The 22,335-nt window shown below is 29.0% G+C and overlaps 1 protein-coding gene across 1 annotated transcript; it reads left to right on the forward strand.

The window, feature by feature from the left end:
* Positions 1-455: 455 nt before the first annotated feature.
* LOC100572222 lies at positions 456-15,068 on the forward strand. The gene is made up of 3 exons (XM_003246173.3): positions 456-856; positions 8,194-8,237; positions 10,818-15,068. Exon 3 carries the CDS (start codon positions 10,849-10,851, stop codon positions 14,797-14,799), a length of 3,951 nt encoding a protein of 1,316 aa, XP_003246221.1. The 5' UTR covers positions 456-856; positions 8,194-8,237; positions 10,818-10,848; the 3' UTR covers positions 14,800-15,068.
* The last annotated feature ends 7,267 nt before the right edge of the window (positions 15,069-22,335 follow it).

The raw sequence follows: 22,335 nt of genomic DNA on the forward strand, positions 1-22,335 counted from the left end.
TGGCCCTCTCTTTAAATTAGTGGCCCCTCCAGCTTAGAAAAAATCTGGTGCCGCCACTACATACTGTGATCGACGGAGCTGGCGGAACTGTTGTAGCTGGTCACACTCCCCACCACACTACGGATACTAGCACAACGAGTAATAATTATATTACAACGGTGCAAAATGTTCTCATCAAGTTACATAATACTATAATATACGTACAAAAACAGTCGCGTCATACTAGCGCTCCACAGTGGCTAGGTCAGCCAGTAAGTAGGCACTTTAGTGACTGTGGAGGGCGCTAGTAGGACGCGACTTGCTGTCAGATTTCATAAGAACATTCGGCGCCGCTCAACAGCTGCTTCCGCTGTGATCCAATATAGGCCGTCGTGTAACCATGGTAATCAATACCCGCGGTCCACACCAGTGGGCGCGTCGTTCGCATAAGCTCGCGTCTCGCGTCGGCCACCGTTGGACCAGCAGCGTCATTGTAGCGTAGAACGCGGACGTCCCCCGTCGTACCCAATCGCCGTTGACGTAGGCATTGGCTTGCCAACAGCTGTCTTTGAACATTGTCAGTGCTTGTAGTGCCGATGTGCCGTCCGGATCGATTCTCGCGACACGCTGCGATCGAATTTTTTTGTTGTTGTTTTGTAATGTTTGTGTATTTATAAAATATAATTCTTCGTGTTTACATTAATTAGTGTGTTTGACTATTGATCGATTCCCCGTGTGTCTTGTACTATTGCCCTCCCCTGCGTGTGTGAGTTCGTGTGATGCGTCAGTGTCCGTTTAGAAAGACTTTTTTCCGATCGTGCACTTTGAACATTTTTCGGGTACCTACGCGTGCCGGCGTATCCGTCTGCCTTCGCAGGTAAGCAACGACACTCGTTGTTTTGATATTATGTATTATTATTTTTGATATAATGTATTTTAAAACAATATTGTCAATTATCATTCAAATATCAACGATCGTTCGTCCACCACTCTCATAAAAATTATTATTAAGATAATATTAAATAATTATTTTTTTTCTAATTTAATTAATAACATTTTTTAATGATATATTGACAATTAGAGATGCGCGTTTCTTTGGATGTACCTCGAGCTGCACCTAATATTTTATAATCATTGCCGGAACCGGAAAAATTCATAACAATGAGGTTGGGGCACACCGTAATTTTTGTGGTGTTAGACCAATAAGCGGTAGATTATTCTACGTACTTTCCGATGTTCAATTATTGTTTTAAATATATTATGAATGAATCCATCATCCCTTTTTCTAGGTGAGATGTACATTTTTGAATTTTGTATTCAATGAGGCTTTAAAAAAAGTTAAAACTTTTTTAAAAACCATGAAAGTATTTTTATTTTTACACATATTACCTATATACAGTTCAAAACATAAATTATTTTGCCTACATAACCTAGTACATAAAATACCTAGTTTTCAAAAACATCTTTTCTCAAAATTTTGATTGTATCACGGCAAGTAACAAAATAAATCTTTTTATTTTAATTGTGTTGTAGGCACAGTTTTTACAGTTTAAATTTTTCAATTAATAAAACAAAATAATTAATAAAGAACTATATTTATAAAAACAAACACATGTAAAAACATTTCACTCCCCCAAACGGTATAAATGATAGACTTTAAACATACTATTCATTTTTTGGTCAAAATTATTACCAGTGCCCCCTCTATTATAATAACATTACTTATCCACAACAAATGTATAGATATAATTTAACCACCTTTATTAATTACTAAAAATTACAAAACTTTTTTCCCCTAGTCTGTACAATATTCAATGTAGTATAATAGGTAGGTACCACTGTTGTATTTAATAGCTTGGTGCCTTAAGGGTAGAAGTTGTCCACTGATTGTATTATTAGATATTATGCAGCTCACGATGTCTGTGGGATGCGATCCGAGGCAGTGATGACTGATGACACGCTTACTCAGAGGAGTAGCCAAGGGGGGTTTGGGTGTTTACCCCCCCCCCCCCAAATTAACAAAAACAATTTGGTTTGATTTATACTTAAAACCACTCTCCCTATTTTATAATCCTGGCTACGCCACTGTGCATACTTTTTGCATTTTTAATTTTCTGTTGATCTCATTTGTTGTTGTTATCCTCGTTGTTATCGGAGATCAGGCATAGGTAATTAATCAAAATAGCGGTTTGCTGGTTTCTCCGTTGTTATATTTGTCTCAATTAGCTTTCGTAAAACTAAGAAAGTGAGGGATATCTGCCCCGTGCCCATTGTGATTAATCTTCAAGCGTATATTTTAGTGTGGTCGTGGTGTGAGTTTTTTCCTAAATCGTGTCCCCATCACATTTTCATATCTCATAGTTCCCTAAAATTATCCATTTAAGTATTAGATTATAATATATATATTATAATCTATACCTATATTATAATATATACGTTTTAGATTTGTAAACCCAATTTGTATAAATATGGTTCGAAATATTTAAATAAATAAATAAATATATTATAGGAAAACTAGCTGATACCATGCATTTCGTTGCCCGGCAACCAATAACTATTATCATAATGGCTTCAAAACCCATTGAAACCATTTATGGTTATGCAAACAGTATAATATTATCAGGTAGGCGGACGCAGCGAGGTGGGAGATAAAATACAGCGTATTTTAGATCAGATTTGCAGTTGAAAAAAAATTTGTACCTAAATTAGTATTTTGAAGTCATAGTTGATTATCCCGGATTTTTAGGAATATTTAATATTTAGGTACATATTATATATTGATATTTTTTTTTTAGGGGGGGGGGGGTTATTTTATTTTATTTTTAAGAAGAAAATCGATTTTGGTTTTTGGTACAACTCTAAAACAAATGACCATAGGTCTATAAAATTTTGACTGAATGTTTATATTAGCATTTTCTATACACCATAACATTTTCCAAATATTTTGACTTATTTTGAGCTGTTTATGGACATTTTCAGTTTCCATATTATTTAGTTTTTTTTCTATAAATATCAATAAAATGTTATTTGTTGGTTAAAATATCTTGACAATTTAATAGAAGGTTCCTATTATATTGTTTCAAAGGCAGATGAAAAAAATTAAAAATCCAGTCAAAATTTTTTTTATAAGCATCTAAAGTTCAAATATTGACAAAATACGTAAAAATGACGAAAATTTGCAAATTATTTTTAGTTAGAAATTCATGAAAAATTTTCTTTTGAAAAAGAAGATTTGAAAATGTAATACAAGATTCCTCTTAAGTTTGTCTACCTTTTTTAAAAAAAAAATGTCTACTAGCAAGTCAAGTTAATTTTTTATGAGCGTTTGAAATTCATATTTTTACATCATTTGATATTCACTCGATTTCTCACGTAACGATTTTCTTATTTTATTGTAATTAAAAAACAAATGACTGTAGATACTTTAAAATTACACTGAATGTTTATATTAATATTTTCTATAAACGATAAAATTTTGAAAATAATTTTACTCTTTTTGAGCTGTTTACGGACATTGTCAGTTTTCAATTTTTTTTAGTTTTTTTTTCTATAAATACCAATAAAGTTTTATCTGTTAGGCTAAAAAGTACAAAAAAATAATACAAGGCTCTTGATATATTGTTACAATATACATTTACCCTCCTTTTTTTATGTTGAATACTCGAGGAATATTTGTGTTTTCCATTTTAAGGGATGGGTTGTAGTGGATGTTTTTCTTTGAGAAAATAATGAATTGTGATTTGACTGGAGAGAAAGTAAACTCTGAGGTTTTACTCCATAGTGGTAAGTTGTTTATACAGTTTTGTATTTTTTGAATTATTGTTGGTAGATTATTGCTGTCATCTGCGTACATTGTAATTTTGTTGGGGGGGGGGGGGGCGTCTAATGATATATGGGAGGTCGTTGATTGTCATCAGAAAGAGAGTTGAGCTTAGAGGAGAACCTTGACGACTGCCATTTTCAAGATTAAATGGGGAAGATAATGTACCAATATTAGATACTTGTATTATTCTATTTGTGACGTAATTTATGATAAAGTTAATTATGTTACCCTTAAGTTTCAACGGTTTCATATATTATTCAATAAGTCTGTGCCGCCAAATAGTGTCGAAAGCTTTTTGTATGTCAAGGCTGATTAATACCAAGTATTGATTTTGATTGAAAGTTTCTTTAATTTCATTTTCAATAATTGCGGGAGAGTCCAAAGTAGGAATTATTTTTGCGGAAACCATATTGTACATTTGAAATTAGATTGTTAGTTTCTAGATACAACATTAATCTTGAGTTAATAATTTTTTCTAGTAGTTTTTCATGGAACATAATATAATGGATATAGGACGGTAATTAGATACGTGGTTTTTTGGTTTATTGGGTTTATGGATCGGTTAGATTATGGAGGTTAGCCCTGTTATCGGGTACGGGATTTCTATCTAGATTTCTATCTAGATCTAGATAGATATAAAAATCTTGATTAGGTTGAGTTTATCGTTTTTTGGAAGTTTTAGAAGAAAGATCGTTTGTATATTGTCTATTCCGCAAGCATTGCTTTTCTTGCTGACTTTTTCCATTTCTTGCATAGTGAGAGGACTATTAATATGTGTATTATCGTGATTTTGGCAGAAATTGTGAGGTATTATTTCTTGAGCACATTTGTATCTTTGAACATTTAGGGGGTAGCTTTTGGTACTACAAGTTTTTGCAAAGAAGGAGTCAAGTTCGTATGAGATTTCTAAACGTTCTGAATAAAATGTGCCATTTTCGTTTTTGAGGATTTGTATATTATCGTATTTATTGATGCATTTGAAAGCCTTAATTTTGTTCCTTATTTGTTTGGGGTTTGCTTTGGAAGTGATTGAACTTGTGTAGGCGCGCCAACTCATTGCTTAATTAAATTTAGTTTATTCAAATTTAGTTTATATCATAGTTAATTGCATAACTAAATTGCTGTTTTGAGCTCCACGTTTTTTTGAAATCAGTTTGGGATTTTGTGCTCTTAAATTTGTTGAAAGCAGTCTTTTTTGATTTAATAGATTCATTGCATTGAGAATTCCACCAAGGAACTGAGGGCTTTTTCCCTCATATATATCCTATTTTCAAGTTCACTATTTCTAGTATAGCATTTGAGAAACGTTGTGTACCTTCATTTAAATAAATTATTTTTGGTTTTTCAATTTCAACTGTTTTTATTTTTTGTTCTAAGAGGGATGTGAATAGAGTCCAATCAGCAGAGTTTAGTTTCCATTTTGGTTTGCCTACTTGAATGTCTTCTGTATTTCTGTACGTTAATTACGTAATTATGGTTAAGTGGTTGCTTCCATATGCATGTGATTGTGATAAGATATTCCATGTTAGGTTAGGAGCAAAAGAAGGTGTTGTGAATGTCACCCGAGATGTCACCAAATGATGCATTAAAATTACAGTCAAATTTGGATGAATTTGTTGAATAGAGTCGTGTTAATTACCTACCATTAAATATAAATAAGAGCACCGTTATGACGTTTTCTCGAATAAATAATATAATCATCTATAGGCTATAATTATGTGATTGATAATTATACAGTTACACGAGTTTCTTCTATCAGAGACTTAGGGATTATCATTAATTTTTAAATGGATTTTTCCATCCATATTAACACCTTTATAAAAAAAGCTTTTAAGATTCTTGGATTTATTAATAGAAACATGATTAATTTTAAAAATACCAATGCCTTAATAACTTTATATTTTTCCCTGGTTAGGTCTCATCTTGAGTTTGGGTCAATTTTCTGATCACTGCACTATTTTTCACATACTAGTCTAATTGAAAATGTTCAGTATAAGTTTTCAAAACTATTAGGCTTTAAATTAAATATACCCATAACAAGAAAATCATACAAATTGCATATTACCCAATTGGGGATCACGTCTTGTGACTTGAGGAGAAATGTTGCGGATATTATGTTTTTATATGACTTATTAAATTGGCTTATTTATTCTCCAGAATTATTATCTCATTGTTTTTAATATACAATCTCACGTATTAAGAAAATCAATTTTTGTTTTTCATGTCCCTCTTTGCAAGAACAATTATACTTCCACCTCGTTTTTCCCCAGAACTCTATATTTAGCTAACTCTATAATAAATCATGTTGATTTTTTTTCTACGTCGCGTTATATATTCAGACAGAATGTTTATTTGACCTTAAATTTAAATTTACTTGTTTAAATTAGTATTATTACTTTTTTTTTGTAACTATTAATTATTATTGTTAATTAATAATTTTTACTGTACTATATAATTATTCTTTATTTAGCTGTTTATTATGACCATTGGTACTACTAATTTTTACTTATTTTTTGTATCCAAAACCTAATAAGATAGGCTGAACTGTACATATAATTATTCAAATTGCTAAAGGGTTTTTATACCAGTTTATTATACATAAATAAATAAATAAATAGAACTGTAGATGCATAAAAATTTTACTAAGTGTTTATATTTTCATTTTCTATACACCATAACATTTTGAAAATATTTTGACTCTTTTTGAGCTGTTTACGGATGTTGTCAGTTTTCAATTTCTTTAGTTTTTTTCTATAAATATCAATAAAATGTTATTTGTTGGGTAAAAAGCGTGACAATTTAATGCAAGGCTTCTGGTATATTGTTACAAAAGCAGTTAAAAAACATTATAAATACATAGGCACAAGTTTTTTTATTAACATTTAAAGTTCAAATTTTGACAAAATTTATCAAATTTAAAATTTAATAATTATTTTGCAGTTAAAAATGTATATAATGTTCAACTTTTATAGGTAAGGATTGGAAATTTAAGACAAGTTTCAATGTAAATAGGTTACATTAATTAATTTATTCACAATAATATTATCATCAAATATACTTAGTATAATATCTGGGGTAATATCAATATACCATAGGCTGACTGACTGTTAGAATCGTTTTTCGTTTATAATGATTTTATATCATTGAATTCAAATATAACACCATCCATTACAGTGACCTACTTGTAACCTACTGTACAGCAGAGCGACGCTCACTTGCCACCTTTTTTTTAATGATTTTAAATTCCGAGTGGAGCTGATTTTACAATGATGTGTATTTAAAAAAAAAATTTATTTGTGTCTGTCATCACGGTTTGTGGCAGTAAAACTGCTTCGATTTTTTTCAACAGTATGTTGTTTAATGGGAAAGTGAATCTAGTTGGTGCGTTCGAGAGGTAAAATTTTAAAATTCCCAATAGTTTTTAAAAGCACTGGGAAAATCAAATCAAATTTTTATGAGCGTTTGAAATTCAATTTTTTACAACACTGGATATTCACTCGATATTTGAAGTCCTGATCTTCTTATTTTGGAGTTATTCAAAATTATCTTCGTTTCGAGCTGTTTGGAGACATTTTGAATTTTGATTTTTTTTAGTTTTTTATCTATAGACTATAATTGCCTATAAAATGTTATTTGTCGGGTCAAGAAGCGTGACAATTTAATGAAAGCTCCTGATTTATTGTTACAATTGCAGTTGGAAAATATTTAAAACACAAAGGCCCAATTTTTTTTGCATGCATTTAAAGTTTGAATTTTTATGAAATTTATGAAAGGAATTCGAAATTTAATTTTTGTAATTATTTTTATAAAATGTTCAACTTTTATATCTAAGTACTCATTTAAAATTTAAAACAAAGTTGCACGTAAATAGGTAAATAAATTACTTTACTCACAATAATATCATCCATTATAGGTACTTAGTTATATATCATAGGCTGACTGGTCGTTTTCACTCAGAGTCGTTTTTCGTATATAATAATATAAAAAGATATTTTATAATAATATAAAAATATAAAAATTTAAAACAAGGTTCCACGTAAATAGGTTATATATAAGTTACTATATTCACAATAATTTCATCAAAATATACTTATTAATATCATAGGCTAACTGACCGTTTTCGCTCAGAATCGTTTTTCTTATACAATATTACAATGATATTATATCATTGAATTCAAATTTAATACAATCCATTACAGTGACCTACTTGTAACCTACCGTTCAGCAGAGTGACACTTACATGCGCACATTTCTTTATATATTTAATATAAAATTAGTACCAATAAAATAATATTTAATACATTATATATTTACTAGCTAGTATATTGTACGTTCTTAATATTTACATAATTTACTATTACTATTGAACTGTATATATATTTTTTTTTCAGAATGTCAATTTATTCTCAATGTAACATGCAGATATTATAAACTGGTAAGTTACAACTAGTAACAATTTATTTTATGTTATGTTAAATTTATGTCTAAATTTACTCGTAGAAAAAAATATACTAAGGATCATACATTTATAAAACTATATTTTAACTTTAGTATACTTATCAACATGTTTAAATGTGTTAAGCATTACTGATTTGCTACTTGAATAATCATTTTTCTTAGGTCTACACGAGTTTTAGGAATATTATTATTTTAAATTAATCAAATATCTATATTTTTATTTTGGTTTTTAACTATGTACATCTGCCAAGAGCTCTACTAAAACCAGGCATATTAAATAAGCTAGATTTAGAATGATGAATAATCTATTTTTATAATTTTATATTATGTAGGTATAGCTGGTAGTTAACATAAAAAAAAAATATTTTAATCAATAGCTTATTATAAGTATATAATTTAGAATACTGTGAAATATTGTCATATTTCAGTGTGAAGGGGATTCCATTAGGTGAATTTCTCTTTGTCTAACCCATATGCGACATAGAATTTTAGACGTGTTCTTTGCCAAACATACCAATTGATCTAATAAAGCGATTAGAATTGGTTTAAGTCTACCTACTTGAAATCGACTTTCCCACATTTTAGATTCTGAGCGGAGCGAGGAAGCTATTGGTTGTACAATGGTATTTATTTTTTTATTATTATTTTTATTATTTACTATAATTTATATAATTTACGTTTTTAAAATTAAATTCAAATGTATATTATATTTAAAAAATGTGTATGTATGATTGTATGAATGCAATTATTACATAGGTAATCGGGGGGAGTTAAGAGGTCATTAGATCGAGAAACTTTACAATCCCCCGTATATAGGACTCACTATTTGTTCGCTTGGCTAAAATTCTAATTATATGGTAGCCTCCTGTCCACTCCTAGGGTGGTGGTAAACTCCACCGATTGGATGATAAACTCTCCCGATTTTTAAAACTAGTAGGCACATGTTTTAAACATCCATAAAAAACGTGTTTTTAAAACAATATTTTTATAAATTTAAAGTTAAAATAATCTATGGATTTTTCTGCTGGATACTTTTAGATGAATGTATTGATTTCACAATTATGAGTGTTTTTAGATTCTGAGTGGAGCGAGGACGCTAGTGGTCTTACAATGGTATTTATTTTTTTTTTTTATATATCCTGTATAAAAAATGTCTACCAGAAGAAGTGCTTCGATTTCAACATATAGTACCTTATCTTTTAGAAAATTGGATCAAAATGGTATTTTAAAGAGGTCATTTTTTGATTTTCTCAATAGTTATTCAATGCCACGTGAAAAATTATCGAAAAATTACGAAAAAACGCTACAAATGGGGATTTTTATTTCTAACGCTTTATTTATCACCATAGAAACGAACAAAAAATTATAATATAATAATATATTAATTCTATAATATTAATTCAACTTAAAATAAATAATAACAATATAAAATATCCAGACTGACAAACCGTCTCCGCTTAGAATCGTTTTTCTTATACAATGATATTATATCATTGAATTCAAATCTAATACAATCCATTATACAATGACCCACTTGTAATCTACTGTACAGCAGAGCAACATCCACTTACCTGCTTTTTTTATGTAATTCTCCAAATTTATAAAAACGTTATGTTAAAAAAGAGGAATTAAAAAATTGTGGTATTTCAAAAATCAAAAATGATTGATTGAAAGTCGATTTCAAGTAGACTTGACGACAAATTTAAATCTGTTTTTAGAATTCTTATCGCTTCATTAGATTGGTATATTTTGCAAAGAACACGTCTACAATTCTATAATGTGCATGTGTTAGACAAAGTGGGTGTATCCCATACTCACTCGCTGATAATTAAATTTATGTTAATTGTATACAATGATTTTTAATACAGGTATTAAGAGGATGTCATTCTCTCTCTGGCCCATGCGCAACATAGACAAAACGCATTTACGCAAAATCATTTTTTCTATGCGTTTAAGTAATCTTAGAGTAATGTCACCTATTACAAAAAAAGATAGAGAATAATATTTTTGAGGGAATGACATATCGATTTTATATTTTATTATTATTTGACTTTGTATTTGACTTTCAAAATAAATAAAAAAATGTTGTAAATTTAAATGACGTTTAAATTGTTTTAAGAAAATATTTAGACAAATCGATATATCATTCCCTCAAAACTATTATTCTCCATATTTTTTTGTCATGGATGACTTTACTCTAAGATTACTTAAACACATAGAAAAAATGATTTTGCGTAAATGCATTTTGTCAATGTTGCGTGTGAGCCAGAGAGAGAAAACAAATAGTGCGCTGACAGCCTCTTAACTAATTTTTTTTGTAGTTGTATGGTTATTTGTTCAAATATATATTCTTCTGAGGGATTATTTAATAGATGACTTTTAAATTATTTATATATATAAGTAAATATAAGCTATAGATAACTTATAAACGTTAAGCATATTCTTTATGAATTTGTTGAATCTTAAAACTAAAACTTTTGATGTAGTTATATTAGTTATATTTTAAGACTTACGTAAGTTATAAATATATATTATAAACAGTCATGTTTTATTTTAGGTTTGAAATATTATCATAAACACGAAATAAAATGGGTTCTAAATTGAATAGTGAAAAGGAGAACAAAATTGCTAATCACGGAGAACATTCCGATTTCTATACAATAAGAATTAAGTATAGGAACAATGGACCTAGTTTTGTGGAAGAACCTTTAAATTCTATAAATTTGGGTTCCCCAATCAATTTAAATGGATTGAAAAATTATGCTAGAAAACTACCAGATACTACAGAGGAGGAGCATACCTTTGGACTGAACCAAAGATACCCTAAACGGAGGAAAATAGAACATTACCAAGAGGAACTACTCAAGAATAATTTCATAGGACCATTTAGTTCTGAACATCTAACTATCATTTCTGTTAATAACTTCCGTACACTTAAGCTTAAACCTGAATGTTATAAAACTAAACATAAAACTAAACATTATAAATCTCCATTCTTATTTCCAAAATTACATCCAGAGGTTGTTTTAGATTTTATTAAACAGCCATCAATAATTAAACTCAGGAAACTATTGGATTTAATGCATACTGAATCTATATACTATCTCAAACACTCAAATGATTTGTCAAACCGTGAACAAAGTTGGCGAATATCTAAGGAACTTAAAAAATATTTAATTGAATTATGTTATCAAAAATTCTGTGAATTATGGCTGAATAAAACACCAAATACATCAATATTATCAGCGAAACAACTGAATCGATTTATCCGTTCTATACTTAGACATACAAGATGCAGAACAACTACATGTACCATGAATTTAAAAAAATTAATATTATACAATGGAGGTTTTACAGGGTATCCGAAAAAACCTCTCTTAGTTCTATGTATTAATATTATTTGTTACGTCTTCACTACTTTATTGAGGAGAAGTTCTAGAATAATCTCTAAGGAGAATAAAAAAAAGTTAAATTCCAAGAATTATAATAAAGTTGAAAAACTTTCTATCAAACTCTATGAAAAAGGCACAACAAAGAAAAAATCTTTCTTAGATATTGTTAAGGAATATAAACAAATATTGAAAACCGATAGACTCAATTTTTATCAAGTAGCTGACGTAAAGTATGCTTATGAACGCATTTTAGAACCAGGACAATACATAACAAAAGAAGATTTAGATACATGCGCGAATGAAAATTACAGGTTTAAAATAAACCAAAACATTAGTTTTGATGAGAATAATGATGACTTTGAAGATGATATTGATGATATTGATGATATTGATGATATTGAAAGTACACCTTTTAAATTTGAACATAGTCTTCTTGAGTATGTTAAAAATGTCCAACCTAATAATTATTTTGGGCACCAATATGATAAGAAATATGGGGCCATAGAAGCAATAGAGAGAGAAGTTCATATCCAAAGTACTTCCAAAGAAGACCATATTATTAATATGGACATTTCTACTGAAAATGGTCTTCTTGAGTATGTTAAAGATGTCCAACCTAATAATTATTTTGGGGTCCAATATGATAATAAAAATGGGGCCATAGAAGCAATAGAGAGAGAAGTTCAGATCCAAAGTACTTCCAAAGAAGACCATAATATTAATATGGATATTTCTACTGATGATTTAGAGGAAACAATTTCTACAAATTATTCAGGAGCAGGAACTTCTTCTGAGAATTTAGGACTAGAAAGATCTACAAATACTTTGGTAAAGATAAAAAATAGTTCAAACAATTATTCAAAAGTATGTGAAAGATTTATATATAAATTATTATCAAATCCAATAACATTAACTAAATCAGAAAAAAGAATGTTAAGAACTATTGTTTTTGCAGACATGAACCCATATAAAGTTAAGTGGAAAAGGTGGAAATCTTCTGAAAGAACAAGATTATTTCAAATTATTGTATATTTCGGAAGTTTGAAAATGGGACTTTGTGATAAGCTTCACTTGGACCTTCTGGATTTAAAAGGAAAATATATATGTGATATGATAGATATCGAAAAATTATTTAAATCAATACAAGTTGAATCCTGCGTTTTGGAAGAATATTTTACTTTTACAGAAGTAGAAAATTTTTTAATTTGGCCATTGGGTAAAATGATTGTTAATAATATTATTTCACAAAGGAGTCCAACTATTAACATTTTATTTAGCTTTGTTAAAAAAATCCTTAATGAAATCTGCGAAAGAGTAAAAGATTTTTGTCGCAGTACTGGAATAAGAATTGTATTGAATAAAGAATCTCTTTTTGAGAGTTTATCTAATGTCCGGATAGCAAAAGACGTCTTTACTGAGCTATCACTGAAATATGCAAATATTCATACTTATCCATCAACATCCGATAATGACGAATTTTCAAATGATGCGCCAGGAACATCAAACTTGGAACATTTTTGTATCACAAATACCGGGTTTTGTATTAAGAAAAACAGCTCAAATGAAGATATATGTAAGAGTATGGTTAATATTCTTAAATCAGATGATTCTATTCGTCAGTCTTGGAAAGATTGTAATAATTTTCGTAGGTTTATATCCAAGCTTCTGAAAGCTGGTGTCACATTGCCAATAAAAGAAAGCAATACTGGACAAGGTTCAAAATTTGTTGAAGTATATGTAAGATGGTTTTGTGAAGAATATCTTGAAGATGATAAATTTTATAAATTGGCAGTAAGTATCTTGAAAAATATTTTTCTTTATATTGATACTGCAAGTGGATGTACAGACATTAATGTTGAAGATGCAATTAATAATGCGTTAATGATATTGTATGATCAACCTTGTTTTGCAAAGGTTTATGAATCGTATCTTAATACCAAATACCTTAAGTGTTTGTCTAGTTCAAAACATGACAGTAATAATGATACGGAAAACCACAGTGATTACAAAGGTGTCAATATAAGAGCTATTGAAGTACTGAAAATTGAACCAAATGTAAATGTTCAAACGGACCCGATAGACACCAATAATGTTGATATGTCACTTGTTCCTAGCAATATACCCACATCTAATGTATTTGATGTTTTAAATAATGTAACAATTAAAAATTTAGTTACTCCAGATCTTCAATCTATAAATTACGACATAAACGACCCGATAGACACCAATAATGTTGATATGTCACTTGTTCCTAGCAATATACCCACATCTAATGTGCTTGATGTTTTAAATAATGTTACAATTAAGAATTCATTTACTCCAGATCTTCAATCTACAAATTATGACATAAACGATCCGATAGACACCAATAATGTTGATATGTCACTTGTTCCTAGCAATATACCCACATCTAATGTGCTTGATGTTTTAAATAATGTTACAATTAAGAATTCATTTACTCCAGATCTTCAATCTACAAATTATGACATAAACGATCCGATAGACACCAATAATGTTGATATGTCACTTGTTCCTAGTAATATACCCACATCTAAGGTGTATGATGTTTTAAATAATGTTACAATTAAGGATTCAGTTACTCCGGATTTTAAATCTACAGATTATGACATTAATTGTGATTTTCTTCTTCAAAATCTTATAAATGAAAATTCTAATAATTTGATGGAAAATATTTGTGTTATTGATGATGGTACTGATATATTTAATAATCCTGATACTGTCATGATGGATATTGATGATCCTAATTATAATAATATTCCTGGCTTTAATGAGTTTAATGAAGATAGTCCATTTGATGATGCAATTCCAACAACAGTTATGTCACTGGACTATAATTTGTCCAATGGTATATTAGAGTCTGATAACTTAGAATTTCAACAAACCAAGAATACAGAAGAAATTGCTCAAGTACCAATAAACTCAATTGATCCATTTATTTTTTTTGGAGAGAAGGAAGAAGAGATAAACTTACAACTTCAAAGAGCCAAGAACATGGAAGAAGTTTCTATGATATCCTCAGATCAACTTGTTCATTTTGACCAGAACGACGAAATTAACCTTAATGATGTGGAGACAGATATTGACAATTATGGTTTTTACAATGCTGGTGTACTATTGCCACCTTAGAAGTGAATGCTATCAGATACATCAAACATAGTTTGAAAAAATTGTTTATATAAAGATTAATTAAAATATGTCAGTATGCTTTTGTTAGTTAGTTAATAATTTTTAATTGTTTATTATGAAAAAGTTAACTTTACTTTTACTATCTTTGTTCTAATTATTGAATGTGTTGTTTGAAATGTGAATAAAATAAAATAATAATCGATTATTTTATAAACATTTTTTTTTTGTTAATATAAATTTTAAAGTAATATTTAAATGTGTACAAATGTATAAATTAAATTTTAAAAATCACATTATTTGTATTATAGATTAAATACTTTAAATTGTTTATAAATTTATAAATTTGCATTTATATTATCTATTATGTTGTTTGCAATGTATATACAATAATGTTACATATAGTACAAAAAGGTAGCTAGTAAGAATTATTTATGTTTTATTTGAAAAATTTGACTATTAATTAAAATTAAGTTAAATTAAATTAATCAAACATTTTTACTATTACAAATGTTACATAAACGGTTTTTTTTAGAAATAATATTAAAAATGAATGTTGAAATGAATCATACTTAGTTGTTCTTTAAATTAAGAGGTTACAATTACATTATTTGTCATTTTTAGATATACAAAGAGTAGTCAATATCTGATAGTTATTTCTCATAAAATATTGTCAACAATTTCAAGAAGTTCAAAGAATTTGATGATAGTAATATTATCATCCAGATTAAAGATATGATGACATTAATGATAATTTTATTCCATTCAAAATCTTATTTTCTTTCAGAAATATAATTTGAAGTTTTTATTGATGTAGGTACATATTGTACATTTAATTGTGTAGGGTCTTAGTTTATATTAGATAATTTTTCTCGTGATAAAACTTATGTTTATACTTTATAGGTACATTACAAAATGTTTTTATTGAGGGACTTCTATGGTGCTTTATACATTTTATTATTTATTTATGTTATTTTATTTGTCAAAATAGTACTTTGTTATTTTCACTATATTTTAATTTAAGATAATATTTTTCATTGTATTAATTGCCAAGATATGTTATTTAATACCCTCTTTTAGTTGTTAATACTAAATACGAAATAGGTACCTACATAATAAGTTGGTTTTCCCGGCGTTTTGAAACGAATGCCACGGAAAGTACTATATAGGTACCTACCGTCCAGATCCCATAATGTATTAACTATCAAAATTCAAATATATATACATAATTTTTTTTTTTTATTGATTGTAAGTAGATCTTAAAATGAATAATTATTTATTAATGGTTTTTTTTTTTTATGATCCATATTATTATATCAGTTTAAACAACTTACTATGACATGTACTTATAACATTTTGTACCTACCTATATATTAAATGATATTGTCTGATACCACTCATACCAGCACACTTATTGTATTTTTCTCTATATGTTTTTTGTGCAATGTGTGATATTTAACTAAATAATGTTCATTACATTCGGATTTTAAATGTATTTTTTGTAATCTGGTTCAGTGGACATGTTTTCCAAAATAATTAAGTTTTAGTCCATATTATTATCAGACGTTATATTATGTATATTTTATGCCTAAGTGTTAAGACTGATAATAAAATTGTATATTATATTTACTCTATTATACATTTGTTTGCTGAGTTTGATTTGTTGTGAGGTGGTGTTTGTATGAAGCAGATTCATAAAATGCTTACTCGGCTAATTATTGCTCAAAGCACACCGACATCAAATTGAGTTCGTAGAATTTATTATTTGATATAATTTAGTGAGTTCTTGATGAATTGTATTATACTACATTATACCTATATAATTGTATAAATTCTAAGAAAAAATGTATCCATTCTCAATTATGTGTATTCCTAATTGATTTTTTTCTTATATAGTTATATCATAATTATTTAATCGATTTACTATATAATTATTGTGTGAAGTTAATTGTAATTTTATAAACAATGATAAAAACATAATATTATATTATTCTATAATTGTGTATAATAATATTTCGATTTAATATATGTGTTTGAAACTGATTTCTTATTGAGTTATAACTGTTTTTAACAATCCAATGGGACATTGGTACCTATCTATCTATAAATATTTCCCGTTTCCGTGTGCCACTCAGAGTATCTGCTAGTTATCAAAAATAAATTTAATATAAATATATACTGTATACAGGTACTATTTACTATAATATTATAGTATGTACTATACATAGTACCTATAAAACCACTAGATTGTGCCTAAATATTATTTTTGAAAATACGAGTGTTGACACAGCACTAGACTTCGTGGTTACCTAAGCGAATTGCTGAAAACTGATTGGACTAACTCTAAAATATAAATAGTAAATAACAATACATTTTATAGTTTGCACAATATTACGCATTCTTGCATGTGCATATTATATTGTGTACATTTCATACAGAGAAACCCACTTGCGCCCACATCACACCTTTTTTATACCCCAATGATGAGATCGGTACAAACAATCGTTCAAGTAGACACGTCATGGCGTGTACTATGATGTTCCGATGGTTATACTGCTCAGACTTATGATGGACACAAATCTATAGGTATGTGTAAAAGATGTAGGTAAATAAAATAACTAGATATAGTGTCAGCGGATTGTAGGTACAATTATTTAATTAATTTACACAACGGAAAAAAAAAAATTTATGAAGTATGGATACACGCCGTATGAATGCATAATTATTGTACACACTACGGGGTGATTCTTTTATCATCCAACACTCATTATTTCAAGAAGTGCAAATGTTTTTAAAAATATTATTTTACATAGTTTCAAGTCGTTTACAAAACAACGTTTTTATTAAAAAAATTACATTTTCAAATATTTTCATTCTTATAATTTTTTAAGTTTTTTACTTTTTTGAATAATAACATAGATTTTTAATTTCATATTCCAAAGCAGAATATTTGTCTAAATATTTCAAACATAAAAATCGAATTTAGGGCTAGTAGTTTATGAGTTGAAAGTATTTAAAGTTTTGATTAGCGGAGAGGAATGGCACGGGGTTACCCCGCAAAATGTTTGTCCACTACTAAAAAAACATAGAAGCATAGATTTCTATATTCCTTAGGTACATCGAGATAGATAACAACACAGGTTGCACCTACTCAACCAACACACGAATCATTTGCCAAACGGACTCGGAGGTTTAGTCATGCCAATCGGAGGGACAGGTTGAGCTTATCACGAGGGTGAGAGAAATGTAAGTACTGTTCCGAGGACAGCCAATGTCCCCGTGACAAGCTCCGTCTACTGAGATTGCACGCGTTAGGTATCATAAAATACCATTCATACCTAGGTAATGTCCCGTCTATTTTTTTTATGCGTCTACGCTTCGTACTAGGCACCAAACTACGACCAGCAGTTTGAAATGTTTATACCGTGGTATAAGTGGTACATAATCATCGGCTGTCGTGACGTAACCGCCGACCGGCTGCAGTTTATTGACATTGCCGGATATTGGTGGTACTCGCCGTCGCTCTCCAGTGTACTCCATTACCTGTTCTTATCTAAGTAACTATCACAACGATTCTATACTATAGAAAGTAGTATATGTGACTGAGATTGTGATAAAAAATCAGGACAGCGCTGCGGGTAAGATATAATAAATATATATATTATATATAAAGGTACCTTGGTCCTACACAAGGCCGTGTAGTACTAATAGATAATATAAGAAAATGGGATATTATAGGATGTCACCAGAATATTTATAACGCGACAATGAACATTTTAGTTTTTTGAGGTTTTAAAACATGGACTGACAGAATATATTAATAAATATATTAATTGTTAAGATAGTCGTTTTGATGGTCAATGTGATGGACCTAACCCCAACCACGTGGACACCCCCGGAAAATACGCCACTGGGGTGGCCTATCTATTCTTATATTATCTATGGTAGGTACTAGGTAGTACATGCTATACCTACCACTAGCAGATACGCAGAGTATATAGATTGGTACCTATACTTAGGTATAAACCATGATATAAACAACATGGAATGATCGCAAAGGTCCAGATTTGGTTCAAGTCTGCACGACATGTCACATATTTACTCACATTATCATAATGTTATCATTTATTAATACGCCGTGGCTATATAAACTATTTTTCCATGGTAAATACTAAACGTCATGTTCCTACGTAAGGGCCTGACCGTAAAAAAGTTCCGATCATACCCTGTTGTTTATATAATATGGTTCAGACTAAAAATATCTTCGACAAAACAAAATCTGAGTATATACATCTGCTCAACTCAACACGTTCCAATTCACTTTGGCGATTGAACAAATCGTGAGCTTTGACGATTGTTCAGTACTGCAGAGGATGATGCCACGCTTATATATTATATAGCAGAGAGATGCAAAGGTAAGAACAGATACGATTATTTATTTATTTAATATTTATTATTATTATTACGTTAAAGGTTGGTGGGTGGGACTGGGCAGGAATCGAAAGTTGGAAATTATTGCTTTAAATTTAAAAACGTAATTGAAAATGCACTTAAAAGTAAGTATTACGAATATCATCTTAAAAAAGTTCAAAAAATTAGGTACATATTTTCACTAATAAATGTATAAAATGAATATGTACCTACTACATTTTGGCTCCGATTAAAGTGAAGCAATGAAAAATAAATAAAATAAAATTGTTTAAATATTTTTATAAACAATAAAAGGCTATATATATTATTAGTTCACTGAACTATAAAAATTACTTGAAATTATTATTATAGGTAAGAACTTTAAGCAAATTAAAATATAAATTTTTTATTAGTGTGTGGTAATTTTTTATTGAATACAAATTAATGTTAAATAATAATTGCAGTATATAGTTTGGTGTCCACTGTCCACTATTTTGATTGATGTAGAGTTGTACCCAGGGGAGGGGGAAGTAAAATATACGAAAAGAAATACTCAATAATAATTTATTTTCATGTTGTTTAATGTTTTGATACGGCCAGTGGTGAACTGGTCCTGGTGGAGAAATCTACCGGAGCCACAGCCATGAGAGGCCTTTTCGTTCTGTCTACTTTCAATAAAAAAAATATTAAGTATATTATAATTTTAAAATTAATCATGTAAAACTTCTAATTTACAATATTATAAACAATAATAGATTTGCTTTGAGTGATTCGGTTTTACATAATATAAATATAATCCCAAGGCACAAATATTTTTGGTAATTTTTCGAAAATATTATAAATATTCTCTTAGGCCACTAAAATCTTCTCCAGATGGACCGACGACGCCCGAAGTACTTGTAGTAAAAATATTCTATGAAAGTACAAATTCCTATTTTTTTCAAAACTAGATTGTAATTTTTAAATTTTTCAAGGATTTAGTAGGTATTTATTATATTATACAAAGTCTAGGTAATAATAAGTATATCAGTTATTTTCCTCGTTTAAAGTTTTTTAAAGGCATGATCATGTTGTAATGCTAAAAATATTTAGTTTTCATGTAATTTAAACATATGAAAAGTCATTATTCTTATACAATTATATCATTAAATAAAATATTTAAACAAGTACTTATAATAAAAGAAGTCGGTGCCTACCTACCTATCTATACCAAAATCAAAATATAAATAACTACTTAAAGAAATGGATTTTATACTATAAATAAACTGATATATTATAAACTATAAATATACGTTAAATAAACTAAAGTAATTTTATTTTATTTTACACAAATATTTAAGCCAAGTTTGTAGTATTTGATAAGAACAACTTAAACTGTTAAAGTATTTCATTGAATGCGTTTTTTTTATCAACTTTAATAGATATAACATATTTTTTTTGCTAAATACCATTTTGACATAGGTACCCAAATAGACTTTTATAGAACTTGTTTTAAAATCAAATGATTTATCAAATTTTGAATGTCATATTGCCTAAAATATACGTGGTAATGACGTGATGAATAAATTAATAAAAATCTATGAAATAAAACAGATTTGTACCGATTTACAAGAAACAAATACATAATACTAGGTAGCATACATCGTTAATTTATCACAATAGTAAATTCAGAAGTATAGTAAATTAATAAAGTATAGCAATACATGTATATAATATCATCTATTTTATATTTATCTATAGTCTATACACCACTGATAATTATATGCATTAAGTAGGTACAATATTGCCTACAGAGTGGTAACTTTCATAATATTGTAGTGTGGACGGTCACTTACAACTCACAGTTCCAAATTTTATATTATACTTGTGGATGTGGCCTTATATACAAATCTGTATTCCAACACAACTGATACCATCGTTAGCCACAACATAATTGAATTTATTTTTTCTGTTGTTAAAATGTTTGTTTTTTTGTCACTCAGAAGTAGGTACCTACCTGTGTGAGTGACAACCATCGTTTCTTTCTTCGGTATTTTGACCTTTAAGTGTATGTTTATTGTTTAGTGATGATGTGAACGCCATATTTAGCCGTAGTTAACCATATTATGTTCAATATTTTTGCTCGTGGACAGCGGATATTAAGCAGGGGCGTCATTTCACTTTTTTATCGTTGGTGCCAAAATGTTCACAGGGCATTTAAAGTGATTACCAGGCCACAATCATAGGCCCTTTTTTAGGGGGGCATGAGGGAAAATACCTTCTCTATCTTCTTCTTCACCTTTTCTGCCAACTGGGGTTGACCACCATTGTCCTACACCTCCACAGTACAGCTCTGTCCCCTCTCTCCTTTGTTCACTCCAGCTATTTCTATATCAGTTCCTTCTCTATTCTGTCTATAACCGCACCTTTACTTCGACTTTCCTCTATTTTCTTCAATACTTCAATATTTATTTCCATAGCCACCCTCACTACCTCCGAATCACCTCTCCTCATAATTAGATATACCTATTATCCACTCTGTAGAATATCTATGTAATTTATTTACGACAATGTCAATTTATATATTAGTATAAAACTATCACTATTGTTACCTATTTTTTCTTATTACGTGAATTTATTTTGTGATTACCACGCAGTTGTATTTATACTTGTTAAATAAATGTATGTGTATAAGCACCTTAATAATAAAATACCCAACCTAACTTAATCTATAAAACTGTTCTCCCTGCACGGCTGCACTTGAAAAATCGAAACGCATAATATTATAGCTAGCTAAATAGTTTAACATTGATTCTATGGGCCCCTTGCACACCTGGCATAATATACAATATACTCCACAAAAAATATACTCCAACATAATCCACTTAATTAAATTTTTTATATTTTTCCACTTTTCCTCCCAAGGGGGAGGGGTTAAACTGACAAATAGCACGGAAGTTGAGCACATGCACGTTACGAGCGAGGGGCACTGCTATAAATTACCTTGGGGTACCTTTACCATATTACATTAGGTATATTAGTTTTGAAATAATTATGCGTCGTACATCAAAAATCTAAAATAAAATGCATAAAACTATTAAATAATAACTACGCATATTATGTTTATTGATCGAAGTAGCAGAAAAAAAG

This window comes from Acyrthosiphon pisum, chromosome X (genome assembly GCF_005508785.2).
Source record: "Acyrthosiphon pisum isolate AL4f chromosome X, pea_aphid_22Mar2018_4r6ur, whole genome shotgun sequence".
Classification (NCBI taxonomy): domain Eukaryota; kingdom Metazoa; phylum Arthropoda; class Insecta; order Hemiptera; family Aphididae; genus Acyrthosiphon; species Acyrthosiphon pisum.

Coding starts and splice junctions, on each gene's coding strand:
- LOC100572222 (XM_003246173.3), top strand. CDS start 10,849: ATGGGTTCTAAATTGAATAGTGAAAAGGAGAACAAAATTGCTAATCAC.